The sequence below is a fragment of the Pagrus pagrus genome (assembly GCF_965226575.1).
Source record: "Pagrus pagrus genome assembly, chromosome: 9".
NCBI classification, from domain to species: domain Eukaryota; kingdom Metazoa; phylum Chordata; class Actinopteri; order Spariformes; family Sparidae; genus Pagrus; species Pagrus pagrus.
In genome coordinates, this window is record NC_140193.1 from 11,065,937 (window position 1) to 11,088,642 (window position 22,706).

The following is a 22,706-nucleotide window of genomic DNA, read 5'->3' on the forward strand; positions in this document are numbered from 1 at the left end:
CTGTATCGATTTTCATAGTCCAACAGTGTTTAATGAGTACAGTGTTAGACCAGCCGACTGCTTTTCAAAACCTGGTGCTTACATTACCCACAATGCAACTTAGCCATTGAGTGACATCACTCGCACACAATTTATCAGTTAAATGCAGCTTCCTCTAGAGCCACAAAAGGCTTTGTACTATTTTTTTTTACTCCCCAAGACCTGCAAACACACTTTATTACGCAAAATTGGTGGCGTTACCCTTTAACCATTTCCTCTTTTTAATGCAAAAATGTTCCAGCTTCTCAAATATTAGGATTGTCTTCTTGTCCTTTCATTTAAAAGATGAAATATTGTGAAGGTGTCACTTTGTGATGAATTGGTATTTCTCACTATTTTCAGAATTTTTACAAACCAAACTATTGATTGGTTGATAGAGAAAATACATAGGAGATGAATCCGTAACGAATAATCGGTAGTTGCAGTCTCACCTCAACCCACTACAACAGTGAAATCCTCCTTTTATATTACTGCATGAGTAAAAAAATAAAATGATATAACACATCACAGTATAACAATCCTAAAGGACCTAGATTAAGAAAAGCAAATACTTCTTCTATCACTGGGTTTTTAGGCATCTGTGCCACTGGCAAGAAGAAACTTCTTATCCTGCATGCAGTGGCTGTAACTTCCCACCGTACAGCCTCAGCAGCGTGTCAGCAGTCGACGACCCTGCTGCATTTATTTCCCCTGACAGCGCTCCTCTTAGACAGCCGTACATGAATCACAGTGGAAAGTGCTTGTCTCTGAATTAAGATGTCTCACAGCTTTATTTATGAATCCCCAGCGACACGCCCGTGAATTGTACAGTTCATGCTGTGCACATGACCAGACTCTCGCTCACTCCTAATGTATGTATTCATAGGGTAATATAACTACAATAAAGGGAAAAAATGAGAGATGGTACGTGTAACTCTTCATGACACGGTTCCTTTTTATTGTCAGAAATGAATTAAACAGATTTATCTTTCTGGGAAATTAAAGACGATTGCAGCACAAGTGCACATTTTGTACTAACCAGCTATGTCTTTGGCATATTTACAGGAAGGCACTTCATATCTATCTGTCTGATACATTCATGGTCTATCATTTCCTTCCTTTGATGTAAGATGAATATGAAGCCCTATATTTCGTCTGAAAGGAAAGTCGTGGCTTGTTTCCTCACTTGAGACATCCGTCATCCCAACCAGGTCAGAGTCGTGACTGGCTGATGTTCCTCGTCTGACACTTTGTCAAGGCAGCATCAGCAGAAGCACAACATCAACAAATATGAAATATTAAGCAGGGAAACAGCAGAGCTCAGGTCCATCTGTTGACAGAAATGTTTTACATATCCCTGACTTCAAACCATAGATCAAATCTCAGCAAACTATCAACATAATATATTAGATTTCAAATAAATAGGTTGAGTAAAATATATTAGTTTTGACCACAGCTACAATAAATAAAACAAAGATTTTTGTTATTAATCACAGGACAGTGTCAGCTCTAATCACAAATACACAACAACAACAATAACACAGAGGATCAATGCAGATGCAGAAATGTCCCTTCTCTCAAAAAAGGACAAAGTCAAGGACTTTTTAGAAAGGCACAGGGCTGATCTGTGTGAGTACTCATCTGCACGCCGCTGCAGATGGAATAAATTATATCTGGTCTGTGTAATTAATATACTTTCAGTATGCACACAGCAAACAAGGCACAGCTAAGAGTCAGTGCATTTAAATATCAGGGAGCTGCAGCGTCATGTGCGGTTAATGAAAACCTCTTATCTTCACAGTTTCAACTTCAAGAATGAAAAATGACTGGCTCGGTCGCTCTTTGACATTTATGTTTTCTTTTTCTGGGACACAGCGAGATTAAAGAGATGCTGTTTCAAAATATTAAGAAAACCACAGCACATAAGAACAAACATTTACTGCTTTGGATTCAACTAACAAACTGGCAATGACTCATGATTTTCTGGCAGAATTGTGGCGTTTTGAGTGTTTTTCAGGTTGTTTTTTTCTTTTTTTTTTGTCAGGCTGACCTCCCAGGATATTAATTTTCATCCGAACGTTAAATTAATTAAATTGTTTTGACAGCAGCTGCTGAACGCAGGGCGAGGGCAGTGTTTACTACTTAGGTGAAACACTTCCTCTTCATGGTGAAATGATTTCTGCAACACATTTCACTCCAACCTCCATCAGACCAGAGGTGAATGCATCGAATCTTGAATTACGTCATCGGCCTTTGTGTTTTGCTCATCTGTGCGATGCAGTTCGGGCTGATTTTGCTAAAACATGAGCTGAGAGTCAGGCTGGTTTTCACCCGCTTCTCTCTCTGGCGTCGGTTGCAGAACCACACTCTCACAACCTCCTTCTCCAGATGGAGGCCTTTGGCTATCCGGGCTATTTCCTGGGAGGATGGCTTACTTTTTTCCACAAAGCTGCGCTCCAGAGCCTCCTTAGCTCCAAGGCTGCGGGGAGAAACAAAGAAAAGAGAAGGGGGAATGAACTATATGAAGCCAAACATCATTGTATGGCATAGTTTGCATCTTTAGTTCTTACGGTTGATACCTGATAGTTGTTCTCCTTTTCCTCTTGCGCTCATTCATTCCTATTTTATCACTGTACAAGGCTGCAGAAGGAAAAGGAATATAACCCGTTGGAGCATCAGACTGACATTTCTTTAGAACAAATATAACTGTGACCTCTCCAACTATGTCCTACCATGCCCTTTGGATTAAATAAAGGGCCTCACATCCTAAAAAATCCAATATCTCAGCTGTAGAAATGTTCTCACATGAATTTTTAAACCAGTGGTTCACAACCAAAGGGCTGGGACCCCTTCAAGGGTAAAAGACACAAGAAGGAGCATATTTCTGCTTCACAAAGCTGCATACATCTACATCTGTGTCAGACTTTCTTAAAAATTGTTTCTTATTCTTGTGAAATCTTCAGCAGTCTTCTATTTCTTCACATTCTGTTGATTTTTTTAGTTTAGTTTTTTTTTTTTTAGGGGTCATAGGGCAGACATGTTGGGAACTACTGTCCTACATGATGTACAAGTTCAGCCCTTTGCCAGAATAGGATAAATGTCGGCATTGCAAGTTTCTGTATATGTTGAAATTTTATGTTTATACTCAATCTCAGTTGTGACATCACTGAGCTTATGGTTCTTATAAGGTTTAGGCATAAAAAAGCAGTTAATTAGGATTAGGAAAACATCATAGTTTGTCTTAAAATGCACTTGTTGTCACCTTAAAGGCTTCAAAATGTTGCTAAAAGTAACCGGTTGTCGGTTGAAATTTGAAGCAAAGAAACGTACAATGGTGACTGGACTGACAAGCCAGCGTTCGATCTTCATAATCGTGCAAGGAAAGCACGACTAGCAGATCCTGTCACGCTAAATCAAAAGTGTATTTACAACTTACTTTAACACAAGTTTTACCTCATCAGGATGACATAACCAGCTCAAGATCACGTTTAGCTAAATGCTCTAAATGGAGGTTGATGCAGCTGAGTGAATGTGTGTGACTCACCCCCAGCCAGCTCAGCCTCGTCAAGCCATTTAGCCAGGATGGCCTTGAGTTTGCAGGCGTTCTTGAAGCTCAGCTGCAGATTTTCAAAGCGGCAGATCGTGGTCTGGCTGAACTCTGAGCCGTGTACTGCAGCGAGAGCCTCGCCCACATTAGTCTGTGTGTAGCCTGGTGGTCGGAGTGAAACAGAAATAGAAATACTTTATAGAATCAGCGCATGCAGAGAAGCAGCAAGGCGAGAGCGAACAACAGAAACATACATCTATCTGTCATGTATACTGTATCTGACTGGTGCAGTTGGATAAAGGGGTCAGTCTCAGCTGTTATTATCATTTCTTCAGGAAAAACACTCACCCAGTTTGATCCTCCGTATTTTGAAGTCATTGGCGAACATCTCCAGCTCTCGTATCTGCGGGGAGTCCATAGTGGGGGCATCTTCCAGGTCCCGCACGCTCTTCCTTTGGGCGTCAGTTTTCACCTCTCCAACGCTGGGGCCCCCAGGGGCCTCATCAGTGGAGAGGAAGGCCGAGGGCAGTGAGGAGAAACCGTGGCTTAATGCACAGGAACCACTACTTAAACCGTGATCCGGAAACTTGTACAAGCAAGGAGTAAGAGACCCTGGAGAGAGAGAGAGAGAGAGAGAGAGAGAGAGAGAGGCAGGGCAGAGAGGGAAGGCAGAAAGGAAAATTAGTTGGTCGGAGTCTCAAGGGAGTCAGACTGTCAGAGGGGTGCTGAGAGCAGCGCGGACATCATTCCCATGTGGCCCCCGAGAGCCGTTATTTCGACAGCGCAAAAAAGTTTTGACGTGCTCCCTCGAGACTCAGCGAACTACTAAGAATAAAACCCACTGGAACCTGCAAGCTATTGTTTTTGTCTTTTTTTGTTTCGTTATTCTGCTGCGAAATCCAATATGCTGCAATATCTTTCTTTTATTTCTAAGTGAGAAAGCCTCCTATGAAACTCAGTGTAAACCACGAAGCACACATGAGTCAGCTCCATTCACAGTGCTCAGACAAATTGAATGTGTTTTGATGAATAGCCATTCTCTCCCCTGCTCCTTATTCCACTTATTTATCTCCTCAGTTTACCCAAACCCATTCACATGCTGCCAGAATGCTCTTATCCTTGACTAAGTCCCCTTCTTTGATTTAAAAGGTCTCTATTCAGTCGAACTATACACTGCACAACCTCTTTCAACCGGTTTGTGATACTTACGTAACACGCTATAGGCTACAACCTTCATATTGAGGGTTCTGATTTCTACAGGCTCTTAATGTGGAGTGGTTCGATACAGTGGATCTGATGGCTGCGACTGCTTTTGTTAGTTTTAATGACAGATTGCTGCCAGAGTACCAGATGGGAGGTTGACCGATCATTATTTGGAATATGAAGCTTCTCACTGCATCAACACTCTGCACAGCTGCAGTGGGGACAAACAACTGCACTCATCAGTGTCACTACCACGCTCATCATACTGTATAGGAGCAGATAATACCTCATTTGTGGTTTGAGTTTGACAGCAGCCAAAATGTCAGCTTCTACCCACTCTGGACTATCCTGAAGATTGTATTGCTTTTGATAGCATCGCCGCTGCTGAAACTGAATCTACAATGAGCAATGCAACACTCCCCTCTTGTGTTAGTGGGATTGCAGTGCAGTGCAAACTGATTACAACTGCAACACCTGAATTTACATACCCCGTGAGGAGTCATTTATCAGAGATACTACACAGGAGGTTGTACACAGCTATTCTATCATGTGTGCACCGACAGATGGGTGAAAAATTAAAAGAAAAAATGACAAATTGTCCTGGTAAAGTGTTCGGCCGTCACAAAGACTCCACAAGTCTCAGGAACTCTACTGGAGGGACGCATCACGCTTCTTCCAAAACATATCCCTTCATTTGGTGTTTCGATGATGGCGATGGAGAGCTTTGTATAACATGTCGGTCCAAAAATCTCAGCTGGGTTGACATCTGGTGACCGAAGCGTATGATTCAAAACATTTCCATACTTATCATGCCAGTTCAGTGGCCCGTTGTGCCCGTGGCAGAGACCTCTCCCATGTAGACACGTTACATGATAGGACACACCAGGTCAAATCTTATTTTTTTTCACTGAGCGTATGTGGCCCTAGTTGTTGTGGTGTGTCCTGCACCGGCCCCTTGTCAGCGGCTTTTTGGCCAATTGAGCATGTAGCGTGCTGGAGTTGAGTAGAGTAATCACTCTGACTGGCTGTTCAGCGATTCAGTGCACAAACAGAGAAACAGAAAAAAAAAGATGTCCATGATTTCATCCATTTAGTGCGGTGTCTCATTTTTTTGCTTCCGCCTTTTCAAAAGTGCCATTTGCAACTTTTTTATCACTCTTGTACTCTTGATTAGAAGATGCTATGTAGTGTCAAAAAATGTTACTTTATCATCCCAACAGTTTTGTAAATCTGCAGTCGTGAGCCTCTGGTTTGAACGAATACAGAGTACAGCTACCTCGTGGTATGGAGAGACATTTACTCAACATATGAGCTAGTTGGCTGTCAGCTGTAGTCTTTGCTGTGTGTTCAAGCGCGACACAACAATCAGTCTTTGTCACCACTGGTTCTTTGATGTCGATTTGATGTGTCTGGGCCGTTAGTATTGATTGCAGCGACCCTTCCCTGTGAGGAGACCATGCCATGTTTTTCACCTCATTCATTCGGTGTTTCGTTCAAATTGTCAGCTGTCCAGTATATCTGTAGTCAGTAGTCTCATATACTGTTTTTAATATTTTGTCCACCCCATTTACATCAATGAGGGTAGACTAAATGTTTGCACAGGTTTCATCTTTTCACTGGACTCACCTACTCATTTTCTCAGGGCAATAATGTTTACATCTATGTACTCAGCCAATAGGGATGAGCCAGTACAGTCATACAATGCTTTATTTGATTTCAGCATATGTAGATAGCAGTGGCCTACTTTTTCTATATAACCCAAGGTAACAACATTTAAGGCTCCATATGAAACTTTGAAACAGCTAAATATTGCCTGACAGCAGCAGTGTTTGAGCCATTTTGGACTCTCCATTGGCAGAAATAGTAAATGCAGCAACAGCCCAATGCTCAAAATGGGTTTCTCACCGAAAGTGTGTGAGTGTAGAAAAGGATGCTTTCATTGACCCGCTGAATTGTTCAGTCGGATCCATACGCCAGCTGGGGAGCAATGATTCTACACTAAAACTTAATACGTCGGTGATTTTCTCTTATCCTGAAGGTGTCAGGGAAGGATTTTACTCGCTTTCTAAAAATGTCTTCTTACATCTGGGAGGTAATATCTCGGTAGAGTGCATAGCTGCCCTGTTGCAAAAGAAAAGAGAGTGAGCACCCTATGAAAAGTACCCCCTGCAGCTTCTTTGTTTCTTATTGGTGAGGAGGGATTTGGGGCAAAACTCTTTACCCCTGAGAACATCAACCTTTCTTTTGGGGGTCTGGATGATCCAGCTTGAAGCTATTTAGCTCTCCTCACCACCCTGGAGAAAGAGAGAAGGCTTTGCCTCGTTTGTGCATGATGCCTGCACGATGCTCCTCAGGGAGAATACATGCAGCTGCGCTCCGGTGCACACGGCGGCTGTTTGTGAGCTTTGGAGACAGACTGGACAGCAAGCATACCCCTTTCAAAACACATGTGGGCTCAGCGGGTTTGTGGAAGCACCTCACAAGCCTTTGTGTACACAGACATGGACCCTCTGGCTGTTGCGTATGTGCTTCATCCAAACCTAACCGCGCTGACACCACAGCATTGACTTTTTATCAGCTTATAAAATTGTTACGGCTGACATCGTAGCAAAAATGTGCCTATTTACACAGCAGATAAGGAGCAATATTAGTATTCGATTGCAGTCGTGTTTTCACTTTAATTTTAGCTCTGGTTTGGTGTCCACCAACGACTGAGGCAAATATTCTGCATTTCTTTAACTTATGTTTCTGAGTTTCCCTGAAGCTGCAGGCTTAGTGTATCACTGTTTCTCCCTCCCTTGTTTTCACCTCCTTCTTCAGACTCCTCTCTGCTGAATCATCGACCACACAGCTGTCAGTGCCTCACATATACACTAGATCTGGATCGTTACCCTTGGGGCCCTCCTCTTGGATCGTTGCTCACTTTTGTTTTACAGCCTTCTTATATTTGTACTTTTGTTACCAAAATCTGTATACTTTTTGATATTTTTTCGTTACTATTCTGCGTGACCTGTCCTCTACATATCTACAAATCTATTGCATGTCTGTCCATCCTGGAAGTGTCCTCTGTGGCTCTTCCTGAGGTTTCTTCCATTTTTCCCTGGTAACAGGCGACATTTCCAGTCCGTCTGTGGTGACAGGACCGGGGTTGTTTTAAAGGAGACCTCTGGGCATTTCCAGCTGTGTTTGTAGCGAACAAAAGGGGATATTTTTTTAAGGAAGTCGGGCCAGCTCCAGCCGTGTTTGTGGTGACAGTAACAGGGATGTTGAAAGAGACCTCTGGAAATTTCCAACTGTGTTTGTGGCGTCCGAAACCAAATCTTTTATGGGAAGTCGGGCCATCTACAGACGTATTTGTGGGGACAGAACCGGGTGTTTGAATGTGACCTCTGGAAATTTCCAGCCGTGATGATGATGATGATGTTTTCCTAAGTTGTTTTGTGCCTCAACCTAACCAGAGCATAAGCACAGCATTGTGACAAGAGAGAGACGTATAAAACTTCACCTAAAGAAATGTAAAGATTAAATTTACCTGTGGTAATGCAGAATCTTTATAAACTAACATTTATCCTGGTGATAAGGTTGCGTGATTTGTGATTCTGGGCTATGTACATAAAAATGACTTGACTTGTTATTTACAGACTGTTCCAGGCATACAGGTAGTGTACAGCATCGATGGGCTTTTGCGGAGAACAGTTGTCTGCTGTAAGTGAAAACAAGGTGGATTCTGTAAAGGTTGAAAAGCTTCATACAGCTGAGAGGTTCTCAAAGCACCACCTTTCACATTACACTTAGATAAGTGCAGCTTTAAAAGTTCTTTCTTGACCTCATCGCATCCTGTTCACACAGTTATAGAAATCTGTCTAATGGTCCTAACACCATTACTGCCTGTTCCTCTCAGATGTCCTTCTGCTGAGTGCTGTTGTTGACCGCTTCAGACAAGTTTTATTTAGCGATTTTATCACATGGATTCCACCACATGAACACTGGATGTGCCTCTGCATAAAATGTTAATTCTTTCCAACATGTATTTGTCCTTCATAATCGTCTTCCAGTATATCCATTTACCTTTCTCGTCTAAGGATGTCGACCAGTGCTTCAAACTGGCTGACTACAGACACAGAGTTCATTAAAGTGACAAATGACCTCCTGATGGTAATAAATGTGGCCAGCTGTTTAATTTTAATCCTAATGTCTTTCAGCACAGCCTCTGACACTGCAGACCACACAATTTTATTAGACCGTAGACAGGAGCGGGTCGGTGTCTGAGCGGATCTACACTCCAGTGGTTAAAATTTGACTTTTTAACAGTCTTGTCTGTGAGAAGAGGCAATTTAATTTCCTCCGCAGACGTTAATTGTTCTGTGCCACCTGAGTTACATTTAAGGTCATTTTCGTTATGGTCTCCTTTTGCTCCCACTTCATTATATCATACAGAATTTTAATAGTTCAATTATACTTTCTTTAACAAAGAAACGCATCAGGATTTAAATTATCTTTATCTACTTTAGCCCTTAAAGGTTTTTCTTATAATGTCCTCATTATGTCTTTTTTCTTTCTTTTTTGTCTTTGCTTCATTATTTTTAAATTATTCAGAGGAATTAGTGTGCAGGAGACCTGTACAGTGACCTCATGTCTAATAGATTGTACTAGTTGGATACGCCTGGCTGATTCTTACAGTTTGTGTTCATGTTAATGACAGAGACACGACAATGGTGTCATATACTGTAGTGGTTTGACACCACGAGATTTAATTGCTGATTCTGAGCTGCTAAACACTGGAAAAGAGAGAACATTGAGTTAATCCTCCTCCGAGAAGACCTGAGTGTTGCTTTCTGTTAATTACTGATATGAAAACTGTGTTTTAAAGAGGTCATACTATGGTGTGGGGGGTTTTGCCTTTCCTTTATTGTGTTACGTAGCATTTTTGTGCATGTAGAAGGTCTACAAAGTGAAAATGCCAAAAGTCTACGTATCATAAAATATATACACTCCAGTCAGTCAAGTAAAGTTAAGTAATGTGCATGTGCAACTCTCACCAAAGATTGTACAGAGGCGAGGTGTCAGAGCGTTCAAGACACAGTGTGAAAAGGGATGCTGCAGCAATGCACCATATGAGAACAATAATGTGTTTTTTGATAAAAAGTATGTAAACCTATTTTACAAGGACCCCAAATAAAAGTATGAACCTAAAAATTAGGTTAAGTATTGACTGAGTTGCTCTCAGGTGCTGCTGGTCAGGCAATTAACCCTGCCCCATATTAAAGGGAGGGTGGAGGAGAAGGAGCTCTCTTCTTCCACAATCCAAGTAGTCCATTTTAGATTGTCTCTGCTTTTGTCCTCTGTTGGTGTTTTGTTTTCTTCTGAGGGTCTGGTAGTCCTGTTTTCGTGGCTTTGTTTGTCAGTTTAATTTATGTTGTCTTGTCTTAGTTTAGGGAGGGAGGTTCTAGGTCCTACGGCCCACTGTGTGGCTGACCCAGACTCCCTCCATCTTTCTGTTCATTTTGGCCTCCAGACTCCCATAGCGTTGGTTAATTGTGGTATTTTTAAATAAACATTTACTTCAAACATTCAAATATTCTTGTGAGAACTCATCTGTGATCAGCTAGAAAATCAGCTAACCGATATATCACTCCAGCTCTACAGACTTAGATTCTAATTAGATTATGCTTATGTTAGTTTTTTTTTGTTTTTAAATCATACAAGAATTAGCATTGTCGAAGAAGAGTTTCATTCAACGACTGCTTTACTGTGACTGTTGTGCGTAGAAGAGCTTGACACTCAAACACTCAGCCGATCTGCCTTATCAACTCTGTGTGGGTGTGATTTGATCAGATTAGATTGACAGTGGCCCGACAACATGAGCAAACAACCCATCAGCTGTCATCACACTTTGATTCAAGTGTCACAAATTCCTGATTGGAGCTTGACATCACCTTTTCACAACTGAGGCCCGCCTACTTCAAACCAGTGAAAAGAGCCCAGACACAAACACAAAAATATGGAAATCCCTCATGTCAAATAACCAAAACTTCTCCAAAAAGCACATCACTCATAGTGAGAAGCTGAGGCTGAGAAAATAGGTTTTCAGGGCCGTTAAAATTCAATACAACCTTGCTAGGCTGACAATATCACTGTCACTCCTGTGGCAGCTTTAACATGAAATGTTGCAAACTTAAAAATACCATAAAAACTTGCTTGATCAATCTATGTGAAGCTGAATGTAGACTACCAATCTCTAAGCAGCAAGACCATTTGTCCTGATTGTTTCACATAACCAGGAAGTGGCAAGTCGTCTCTGACAGCTTTGGTTAACAAGTGTGCTACAGAGCTCAGGCGCCGGGCGAAGTAATCAAGTCTGCGATTGCAAATTAAACATTAAATGGGGGTAAACCAATTGTCTGTTTATTTTATTGGGCTCAACGGCAGGCCTAGGGAGGGAATGATTGTGTGTGTGTGTGTATCTCATCATTACCTTGCAATGGGTTTGGACCGCTCACCATGTTCGGGTGAGGGACACCACATGTCTGCAGGATACGAGTCTGAGAAATACTAGCAGAGAGCATCTCCTGAGCTACACAGAGAGAGAGAGAGAGAGAGAGAGAGAGAGAGAGGCCTTCATTATCATAATCACAGTCGCCGTTAACCTTGTAATTGTCTTTGTCTGCACAATAATCATCATCAAAACCTCAATCAAAGTCATCACTGTTTGGACGACATTGTAATATCAGCGTGACTCAGACTCTTTTGATTGGATTGGTTGACATTGTCAGTGTCCACTTGTGATACCACAAAACTTTGCGTCCAGTTTTCTGTGTCCTGTCTTGAATTACATTACTTTCAGTATGCATGACAAGATGATGTCCATACGTGACTGGAACTGAATTATATCAGCCACCTTTCTGCTCATAGCACCTGGAACTTGAAGAAAAAAAAAGGTTTCTCCAGCCCGTGTAAAGGGTATGAAAACCCTGAGGGGCAATCATTTTTTTCAGCTGTGTTTTTTGACTTGAGAACTGGTGGGAAAAAAAGTTTTGCCAGGATAATCTTTCAAGATGTGTAATTTTTTGTCCACCTGTGAAAACATGTGGAAGAATGAAAAATTTCCGGATTTTTAAAAATTTTTAAACGAGTGACAGTTTTTTCATGGTAGAAAAAAAGCCGCAAACTGTTTAAATGGGATGTTGCAACTTTGTTTTAGCACGGTACATTTTTTTTAGTGTGAAACCGGATGATAAAAATAGTCTTCAGGAGAATTTTATTCTCCGCCAAAACTTTTTTTTTCACTAAGTTACACACATGACATGTTTTTGTGTCTTGGAAAATAAAATTTCACTGTGTGGCACATCAGGAAAAAAAATCACTTGGTTTCGCACGTGAAAAAAAGAATTCCCCACCAGTTATCAAGTCATAAACACAGGAGAGAAACATTTCAGATCAGACAAAAATGTCTTCATTGCCCCTCAGTAGTAAAAGGGTCTTAAGACCAGTGATGATTAGATGAATGAATCTGTTACATATGAAAAAGTGAGTTTCTCCCACTCATTTTTGCATGCAAACAACGTGTCATTGGTCTATTTGACGCATTTATTCTGTAACTCGATGTTCATGTGTCGAAGCACAATAAACAAAAAAACAATCTGGTTTGGTTATCAAAAATACTTAGACTCAATTACTGTTGTAACTATTTATCTTCATGAATCAATATCTTAAAAACAGTTGTGTAGACCCCTCGATGACATCTTCAAATTGCTTGTTTTATCTGATATATAAAAGAAGAATATCCTTAAAGCTGTCATGAATTAAATGATAAATTGACTACCAGAATTGTTGCCCTGCAATAACCGTCGGACATGCCATCACCGCCACTCACCTGCCATCATGCCGTAGGTGGCCTGCTGGTTGCTGTAGTGACAGGGGGTGACTGGGTAATGTAGGCTCGGGGGGCCGTTGCCAAGGGATGAGGTGGACAGGTGCATGTGGGAGCGTTTGGCAGACTGACCCAGAGACAGGCCAGATGATACTGATGAAGACAAATGTGGTTACAATCTGGACGGAGAACAAAAGGTCTGAGTGCAGGTCACAGTTCAGAACAGAGTCGGGCTATACAGGGCTTTGAAATCCATCATAATTTCACATCAAAACAGCTGCTATGTGATCTTTAAATCTTACTCATAACAAATGGGTGCTAAAGGAAGCATCTAATTTCGAAAGTGCTATTTAAACTTTCCACTGAAAGCCCATTCAAGATATTCTTTCACATCTCTTATTGAAAATATAATTTAAACCATTTTGGCTCCTGAAGAAAGCTCCAACACATCAGACAGGAAGATGAAGATGACGGCTAATATTTGGCCACTAAAGGCCAATATCACCAGAGAGAGATGTAATTACAATCTGACTTGAACACATTTATTCTTTAATAGAGACACTGCAGAGAGATGTCAGCTACAGTACGTGTGACAGATATCACACCTTACACAAGCCTCTATGAAAGTGGCTAGAAATGAACCCAGTGACCAGAGAAAAAAACAGAGAAATGAACATAAAAACCGATTCCCAGTTATATTCTCCTTCTCTCGCCGCTCCTGTGGATGCACGTCTCTGTTCAGTGTAATTCAATACAGTTGAACATTGCTCTGATAATGACCGCCGCTAATTATGTAATTATTCATGTATTCAGCTTTTAATACTTCAAAAAAGTAGGTTTTGTCTTATTCTGCGTCACGTGTGCAGATTCGACTCAGGCTTATGAGGCTGAATTAAGAAAGCATATCATGCTAATTTTCAGGTTCTTACTTTTATGTTGGGTTACTACTAGAATAGGTTTGCATCAGTTGTCTCATACTGTCCAGAGCTGCATCACTATATCCCCCCCTCTGTTTTAGCTCCTGTCTCTTTAAGGCCCCCGTCCCGCATACCCAGTCTGCTCTGATTGGTCAGCTCACACACGCCTGAACCAGCACCCCTCCCCGTGTCTCAGTGTGTGTTCAGCTTCCAGTTAGCTTTACTCCTACTGTGAATATAGGGACTACTGACGAGGCGTTTCAGACACTTCAGGAGCAGTGGTTTCTGTGGGAGAGAGGAGCTCCCGTTGGCGTAACTTTCAAGACCTTTTACATGCACAAGAACTTACATAAAACACTAAAGTAAAGGAATAAAAAAGATGCATAATAGGTCTCCTTTAACCGTTAATAAAAATACTTAACTATACTTAATTCATTATCACAAATTCTATATTCAATTCCCTTATTTTAGGTAACCACATTTCACCTTTCATCCATAGACTCGTTGGAAGACAGACATCAATATAGACAAGGTCAATATTTTGATGCAGCAAAGCCACATCCTCTAAATACCAGAAGTACAGTACTGTCTGAGAAGAAAAATCCATTTTACAGTGTACAGTATATTTGACCTGCTGCTGTATATATATGTTCTGTATGACTAATGCTCTGCATGATCTAACTCAGTCTATTCTAAGCTATAACAATCAGCATACTCTAAAACCCCCAGGATGTTTTTTTCCACAGTGCTCCGTCGTGAAAAAGACCTTGGGGAGTTTGTCAAACTGATAACATATCCTCAACGCAATTATCCACTGAGGAGAGACAGCTGGGCCAAACCAGCTGATTACATACATTTACATAATTTGGACTTTCTTTGAATAAATGTATTTTTCAATCCAATTCGTCCTCACTTTAGCCTGCGAACACAACTGTGCGTGATAAGGAGCATCAGCAGGACGGGGGTGAGAAAAGGTGTGGTGGGTCAATTAAACAACTTGTAGCCCTTCATGAGAAACAACTCACCTGCAGCACCAGTGGGACTACATGATCAATGGTGTCAACACAAGCACATCCCCGCTTATGCCTATACGCTTTCTTTTTATAGCGTCAGAAGGTTGAAGTGGAAGACTGAAGTGGCTCTCGGGGGGCCTGCTTTCTGCAGCTGGGATCTAACAACATGATAACACTATGTGGGCTATGTTGCATGTCATGGAGGCACAACAAACTTCCATTCTTCTCCTCTTTCTAACAGCTGTATGGATGTTGTGTTTTGAAGGCAAGCTCTGTACTTTTATATGGACTGCCATTGTTGTTAATATTGAGTGAATAAATACATAAATAAATACGTGAATGAAATAAATAAATAAATACGCATAGACTATAAATCTAAAATAAATGAAATGGGCAACAACATATGTAAATATACATACATGCATACATGACTCAATATAGTTCAATACATAAATAAAAAATATTTTATGTTTGAAAGACAACTTTTATTTTTTAAATTTTACTTTTATTTCATAGTGCCACATTTAAATGTCAGCTCTGTTTAAAGTTGTCCTTTAAAAAAAAACATTTTCAAAATAAAACCCATTTATTCATTTATTCGACTATACTGAGTCATTTATATATTTATATTTATGTTTACTTTCACAGTCTTGCCCCATTTATTTATTCATTTTGTGATTCATTTCATAGACTTATTTATTTATTCATTTATTTTATTGTTAATTAAATAAAAAAATAATTCCAATAATCAGAAAATGCTAAAAATCTACCAGGGCATAACTGGTTGACCTCAAGTATACAGTTCATACATACATGTAAATAAATGTATACTTTTACTTGTACTTCAGATACTTTTGACAATGTGAAATTTTAACACGATATGTTGACTTTTACTCAAGTACGACTTTTGAGTATTTTTACAACGCTGCCGATACCTAAACAATCATTTTCGGCAGTAATAGAGGCATTTCTGGTACTGGAAGAACCCTAACTTTTTCAGAACAAATTGGGCCAAAGCTAAAGACACACGATGAGAATGACACAGAAGAAAACACGCTTAAAGGTCGTATTTGTAAGAAAGTTGATTTTTGAGTCTCATTCCCAGTCGACCTGACCAACAATCCCCAAGCGTCAGTATACGACGAGTTCTGGATGAGACTCAGAAATCAACTTTCTTACAAACTGGACCTTTAACATTTCAGAACAGAAGCCTGTTCGGGGCCAGCTTACCTGGAGACACCATGCTGTGTGTATGGGAGGTGTTTGGCAGGCAGTCACTAGCAGAGGCGTGGTGCATTAGGATGGGCAAGGGTGAGTCTACTGTGAGTGGGGTGAAAGAGTCAGCACTGAATGCCTGACATGCCATTCTTCTCTGGTCTCCTTCAGATGGTCACAGTGGTACTTTGATGTGATTCCTTTTATTGGATTATTTTCTGTTTTATTTCGTTGCCTTGTTGCTTTCTTCGTCCTTTGTCTTATCTTCTTGAGATCGTTGTCCTTGCCTTTGTTGTGTTTTATTATGTCTTACTTCGTCTCGCCTTCTCTTGTTCTGCTTTGTCTTTATCTCGTCCTCTGTCACCTCTCGTATCTTCTTCTTTTTTTGTCCTTTTCTCCTCGGCTCAGTCAAACATCGTTCTCACTTAGGTCTTGCGGGAATATGCGAGTGGGAAACTGTGATGGGTTACCTTTTTCTTCTCAAAGGGAAATGGATGTCAGCACTTCAGATCTCTTCACAGTTTAAGACACATCTGCAGCCTCAGCCAAGACTCTCGAAGATGAATAGTGATGAGCTTCAGGTTCAGGTTACTATCACTGGTACTTCTGCTCAAAGGTGTTCCTCAGCTACTGAGCTTTCTCTCATTATGGCCTCTGCTGTGCATGTCCCTGTCTGTTTTTCTCTATTATAGATGCAGGAAGGCCAGTATCTGTCATATCCTCAGCATTTTGCCGCCCTTGTCTACTGCAGGTATTTATATCCCACCCACCCACACCTAACCACCCCTCTCTCGACCTGTGAGCCCCCCCCTCCTATTTCCTATCAAGCTGCTTACCCCTACCTACCAATCCCATGTCAGTGCTGTTATTACCTGTGTTTGTCCTAACCTGCATCTCCTCATCCCGTTTCCAAATCCAGGATTAGGGTACAGAGCGGCTGAGAAACCCGATCCCCTCCTCTCCTCTTCCCCCTCTCGCTATCTCTCTGTCTCTCTCGCTGATTGCAGGCTTGTGCCGTAGTTGCAACAGGAAAGTAAAGTGAACACTTAGGAAGCTCATTGAAACAACAAAATCACTTTTGTTTAATGTCATAATAGAAATTTGCTTTGTCTTGCATGTGTGTGCCCCTCAAGATATCGGGTACACCTAAACAATATAGTACACATCATGTGTGTAGTTGTATGTAGTGTAGTTTCATATTTATTCTAATTATTATCTACCAAAGATCCTCCTCTCTGCTGGTGTTTGGGCTCATTTTGTAAAAAGAAGAAAAAAGTTTAATGAAATCGTAAGTGAAAATGAAACACCAAAGAATGGGTTACATTTTGTACCATGTCATTTTTACAAGTGCCTTCATCACTTTTATTCAGGAGACAGTTGACTGTGTCCATAAGTCAACGGTGAGTTCTTTTAATTTACTAACCAAGTGAACTCATGGCATTTACATAACATAAGTTAAGTATGCAATATAGGTAAGTTTTGTAACAGAGGTACAGAAGTAACGTGGTTCTCTTAAGCCAAACCTCAATGTTTTCCTAAACCTAACCAAGTCCTTTTCCTCCTTTAACCTACTCAAACTGCGAGCGTACGACAAAGGTCTGGTACACCAGTCGCTGGTTTGTTCCAACCGTCGTGTTGATCTGGGAAAGGTGATATATGTGACGTTTTGGGAGTTGATCGTTTTGGTATGAGGATGTGTTGTACAGTGGCCAGGGATGCAAATCAAGCCTTCTGCTCTTGTACTATCCAATAGAGTCAAAAGCCAACAAAAATAATCTTAAAAAAAAAAAAGGATTTATTAACCTCAATAAGGCATTGTTCTCGATTTCAATCAGGGAGCTGCATAAGTAAAGTTAACCAATAATAAATGCATAATAAAGGATGTATTAACCATTACACAGTATTATTCTCTCTTTAGATCCCGTAGCTACGGGATGTTAACTTTTAATAAAACACAATAAAGTTTGTATTAATCTTAGAAAAACAATAGAAAAAATTCTTAAGGTTTAAGAATGACATAAAAGGTAAGTTGTATTACCTATAGGGCTTTTATAAACAATGTCTTAAAAGTGCTGATAAATGTCTTACAATCTCAGGATAAACATTTTATGATGCTACTATTAACACTTAGTCTTATTAATGCATTAAGCAAAATGGTAGGTAATGTTAATGAGGTAACGAGGGACCATTTAGTCAGTTCTTAGTATAATGTATCCCTTTTCTTGAGATGGCACACAAAGAGTAACTAATGATTTAGTAATTAGTAATTAATGAGTCGTTTAACTAGTTTGTGCCTCTCAGGCTTATTCATGAACTTCCATCAGATCTTTCCTCACTTGTTTCTTAGTAACTAATCACATTTTTGTGTACTGTGTTGTAAGACACTGAAATGCCCTGCAGGAGCTTTTAAGAGTGAATTGGATGGTTTTTGTTCGATAGACTCGGCTTGACCTGGAGGTCAGGAGAGCCGCTTCAGTCCAACCTCCTAAAAATCCATGTAGCATTATCTCAGAGTAAAAGGTTTGCATTGTTTCTGTAATGTGTCCAGTTTGTGTTGAATGCAGAGCGCTCCAGGTAAAGACAACAGGTCTCATCAGGGAGGATAAAGGTTAATCTGAGGAGCGTAGCCACCATGTGCACTCTGTTGTGTCTGTTTGTGTTTATCCTTGGACTATGCTTCACTATTGTTGATGTAGGTGGGCAGCAGGTGGAAAATAGCTTGTGGGTGGCAGGCACGATTCGACTTGCTTAAGCTTGCAGTATAAATTTGGAGTGGATGCACTTGCTCCTGTTGACGATGTGTCTCCTCACGACGGATTTTAAACAAAAGATTTTAGGCTGCTGGTTTTATTTAGTCACTCAGTTGTAGGGTAAAGAAATGCAAGATTGTGCTCAAAACTCATTTTCATTATTTGATGGTCTGTGGGCCTCAGGGTTTTACAAAGTGAAAGAATATGAAAGGAAATGTTTTGTAAGAGTCGCTTTTGCCATCTCCTCTCCAACATGCAACCTTGTTAGATGTTATCCTTCAATCAGTCCCTCAATTAAAGAAAAAAACACAACAAAACTGAATGCTGATAAAAAAAAAAGAAAGAAAGAAAGAAAGAAAGAAAAACCTTTGTGATAAATAGCCCAGCAAATCAAAATGGACTTCGACAAATCTCATTTATCCAGAACAGGTTTGAAATAAACACAAATCGAATCCCCCGATATAAAAGAAGCCCACTGAATGTAATGGTGTGTGACAACACACCAACAGCAGTATCATCCTTAAAATACTTTCCTTTTTTCTTTCATTTCAGCCAACAACTCCCACTCAGGCTAAAGACCATCTTCCCTGCTGGCGAATGCAAGCTTATTTTTTGCACATAGAGACTGAACCACCTCTGTTTTGAATCAATCTGCAGCCAAGTGTTAATCTCTCAAAAAATTAACAGCAGGAAATTAAAATCGTTCTTCAGCAATTTGCACTTCAGATGAAAAGACCAGATTAATTATTATTCAAAATCGCTAAATAATGAGTGAAAATTCATACATGCAGGTTGTGTGTCTACCCTTCCATCTTTGTGTACTTGTACTTTTGCTCTCTCCTTTTAAATGACTAATGTGCAGAACAGCCATCCATGTAAGAAGTTTGTGATAGAGCAGCCTGCCGCGATGACTCAAGGCTGACACAACAGTAAATGTAGCTGCAACATGAATACAAAAAGGTAGACTATGATTATGAATATGACACTATGAAAACTAACCTTTAAGAAATATCAACATGTTTGACTTTTTGATCAGATATGCACAGGATGGGTATGAGCAATGGGTTGGTCCCACACTTCTGGACACTGTTATTGTCCCATGGTGCTTTAAACTGTTTCATAAGTGATTTTGCTAAAAATATGAGGAAACACAAAACACTTGCACATATTTGAACGGCAGTATTTTAGAAGAAAATGTCATAATATGCCAGTTTTTGATGAGTTAAAATACCAGCAATTGGAAACGTCAAAGAGCTTAGACAGAATGTGCCTTTAGATGGGTTAAAAAAAAAAGATAATCAAAGGGTGAGAGAGTGGAAAAGGCAAACCTTTCCCATGGATAGACAAGCACACACAAACACACACTTGCACACACACTCGCAGACACACACACACACACACACACACACACATAAAGAGCCTTAACTTAATTAGCAAAGAGACCATGAGTCAAAGGGGTTCTCATAAAGCACCTGTCCTAGATCCCCCTCCTCATCCTCTCTCCCCTTTACACACACACACACACACACACACACACACACGCACACACAGTAAATACAATGTTCCAATGTTGACAAATGAACAATTATTCTAATCTCTTACACAGACAATAAAAATGTTGTAGCAAGCACAAAAACAGAAGTCGGCAAACACAGCAGATATACTCCCCTCTTCACCACACAAACACACACCCACACACACACACACACACACACACACACACACACATACAAAACCACTGATCCATCCAGTGATGCAGTGGGAACAGAGTGAGGTGACACATTCTCACAGGTATCACCTCCGTACATACAGTGAACCAGGTGGACTGTGTGCATGTGTGAAAGAGAGGTGTGTAATAAATAACATGGATGCATGTGTGTGTGTGTGTGTGTGTGTGCGTGTGTGTGTGTGTGTCTGTTTGAAGAAAATGTCACGTCCTTTCTGCCACATAAAGCTGCAATTACCAACAGAACCATGACACAGTTTGCATAAATAGTTAATAGCCTGCTCATTAGCAGTGAACAATGTACACAATGTTAGTGTTTATAATTTCAAAGGATAAGTTCGCCAAAAAATTTTAAATTATTATCTACTCACCCTCATGCAGATGGGACATCTTGTGAATTTTGGGAGTTTCACAGCAAAACAGCGTTGCAGCATTCTCGCCGAGCTTGTGTACCCACTTCAGACTGGGTGTGTGCTAACGCTATTAGCTTAGCAGCTATAATGAAGATTTGTGCTTTAAAAAGGATGTAAATAACATTTCTTAAAATCATTTTGGAATCTCAGGGCTTCCGAAGACTTGTATCAAGCCGGACAAGCTGTATGGAGGCATTTTGTGGGTTTTTTATTGGTTGTCTTTTTTTTTCGCTTTAAAACAAGTCCCCATCTACTTCAGTTGTTTAGGAGGCTGCAACACTGTTTTGCTGTGAAGCTCCTGTTTTGCGGACTACGGAAATTCCCCTGACTTTCCGTCAGCATAGTCGTGAGTAGATAATGACTGAATTTATATTTTGGTCGGGAAACATATGGCAAAAATAGACAATTCTCAAAACTACTAATTTCTGTGGAAATTGAATTCGGTTATGGTATGTACACAACATAATTGCTTATTTGATAACTTAGTGTTATTAATATTATATCACCATTTTGAAGCATACTATTTCATACCGTGTAACAAGTATAAGCAATGATGCAGTCAAATCATTCTTCATGTTCTTTGCATTTACAAAGTAAAAGTTTTTTAAAGTCCATCAGTGTGTGATTGCACGAAACCCATTTAAAAACTGCAGCACTGTGAAGAAAAAGTGGTTCATTCCAGATGTCAAGGATCTCTCTGAGCCAACAAAACTGAAGTGGCTGCAGCTTTGTGCTGCTGCCCATTTTCTAAGATTTTCACTTGAGAAAGAATTTGAGTGTGGGTGTGTGCATTTCTTTTACTAATACATGGAGAACTTTGATTTATCCAGCGACACTGCATCAATTTCTTTTTAAATAACCAACCTTGAATCAGCTCAGGTGTTCTTATTCTAAAAATTTTGTCAGAATATCTTTTTTTAATTTATTTAAATTTGTTTTACCAAACTTAATGATGAGAGCGGGCCAGTGGGAGTGAAATCAAGAGCTGAAAATGGCTTTTGTCTTGTTTTTGATTTTCTGCATCCATTCATTATGCATCATGAACTCTGAGTGAGGTTTGTCGGATGCTTGAATACATCATGGCAGAGGTCAGCTCTCCTGATGAATATCAATCATACCTCATGCACCGCTCCGACCACCATCTGCCCAAAGCTGCGCCTGACTCACCAGCCACAGGACAAACACCGCCCAAACACATCTGAGAGGGCTAATTTCATCAACATATTCAACAAATCGTGTTCGAACAGCAAAGGTTAAAAGTCCATAGGAGGAAACAAGAGCGGGTTCTGAATCTGCTCGCAGATTGCTATCTCTCCTCATTAAGTAAATGTCAGTGTAAAATATATGCTGGTGTAATGACATTATCTCCACGGTAATTTACAGCTCTCCATTTAGTATTGTAAGGACCATTTAACTTTGTTGTCAAAAGGTTTTGGTAACGCTCTGAGATTCTGTTTATCTGTAAAGCTTTTTGATTTATTTCCTGTATTTTTCCAATATTTGCACTGTATTCAAATAGAGAGGACATCGGAGGTATTATGCTCTTTTATGTAAACAAGTTCAATAAGAAGAAAAAGGACATGAGGAGCTTTCAGTTGCAGGAAGTCATCATTAACTTAACTCTTAGCCCTGTTAAGACAAGGCAAATGGCAAATTGGCAACTAACTTTAAATTCACAGTTTACGTGCCAAGCCTTCAACACTTGTCAAATGTCCTTGCAAACAGCACATACAAAATCAAACACAGGCTTCACTTCACATCTCCAATAATTAAAACCCACTCTATGACAGCAGTGCAGCAAAGAAAAGAATCAAAGTAAAAGCATCAACCTACCGGGAACATTTCTCTTGAACCCAACAGCCACATTTCAGCCACTGAGCCTCAGTCCTGAGCACACACTGTCCCTTTGTTCCTTCTGGAAAACACACACATTATTGTACTTGCTTAATATATTTATTGCACTGCATGCTGAATGTTTAACGAGACTTTATTTTACAATCAATATACAATTGTGTTACCGGATGAGTTTTGCCC

At 40.3% G+C, this 22,706-nt stretch overlaps 1 protein-coding gene across 2 annotated transcripts; it reads right to left on the reverse strand.

Moving 5' to 3' along the window:
- Positions 1 to 943: 943 nt before the first annotated feature.
- pou1f1 (POU class 1 homeobox 1) lies at positions 944 to 22,557 on the reverse strand. Of its 2 annotated transcripts, none has more exons than XM_084361561.1 (7): positions 22,506 to 22,557; positions 12,642 to 12,791; positions 11,244 to 11,342; positions 3,914 to 4,177; positions 3,563 to 3,727; positions 2,598 to 2,658; positions 944 to 2,497 (listed from the first exon to the last, which is right to left on the reverse strand). In XM_084361561.1, the coding sequence occupies exons 2-7, from the start codon at positions 12,745 to 12,747 to the stop codon at positions 2,257 to 2,259; spliced, it is 936 nt and encodes a 311-aa protein (XP_084217687.1). In that variant the 5' UTR covers positions 12,748 to 12,791; positions 22,506 to 22,557; the 3' UTR covers positions 944 to 2,256. The 2 variants fall into 2 exon arrangements, with proteins under 2 accessions (XP_084217687.1, XP_084217686.1); XM_084361560.1 differs by lacking the exon at positions 22,506 to 22,557 and adding an exon at positions 15,799 to 16,490.
- Positions 22,558 to 22,706: the final 149 nt, after the last annotated feature.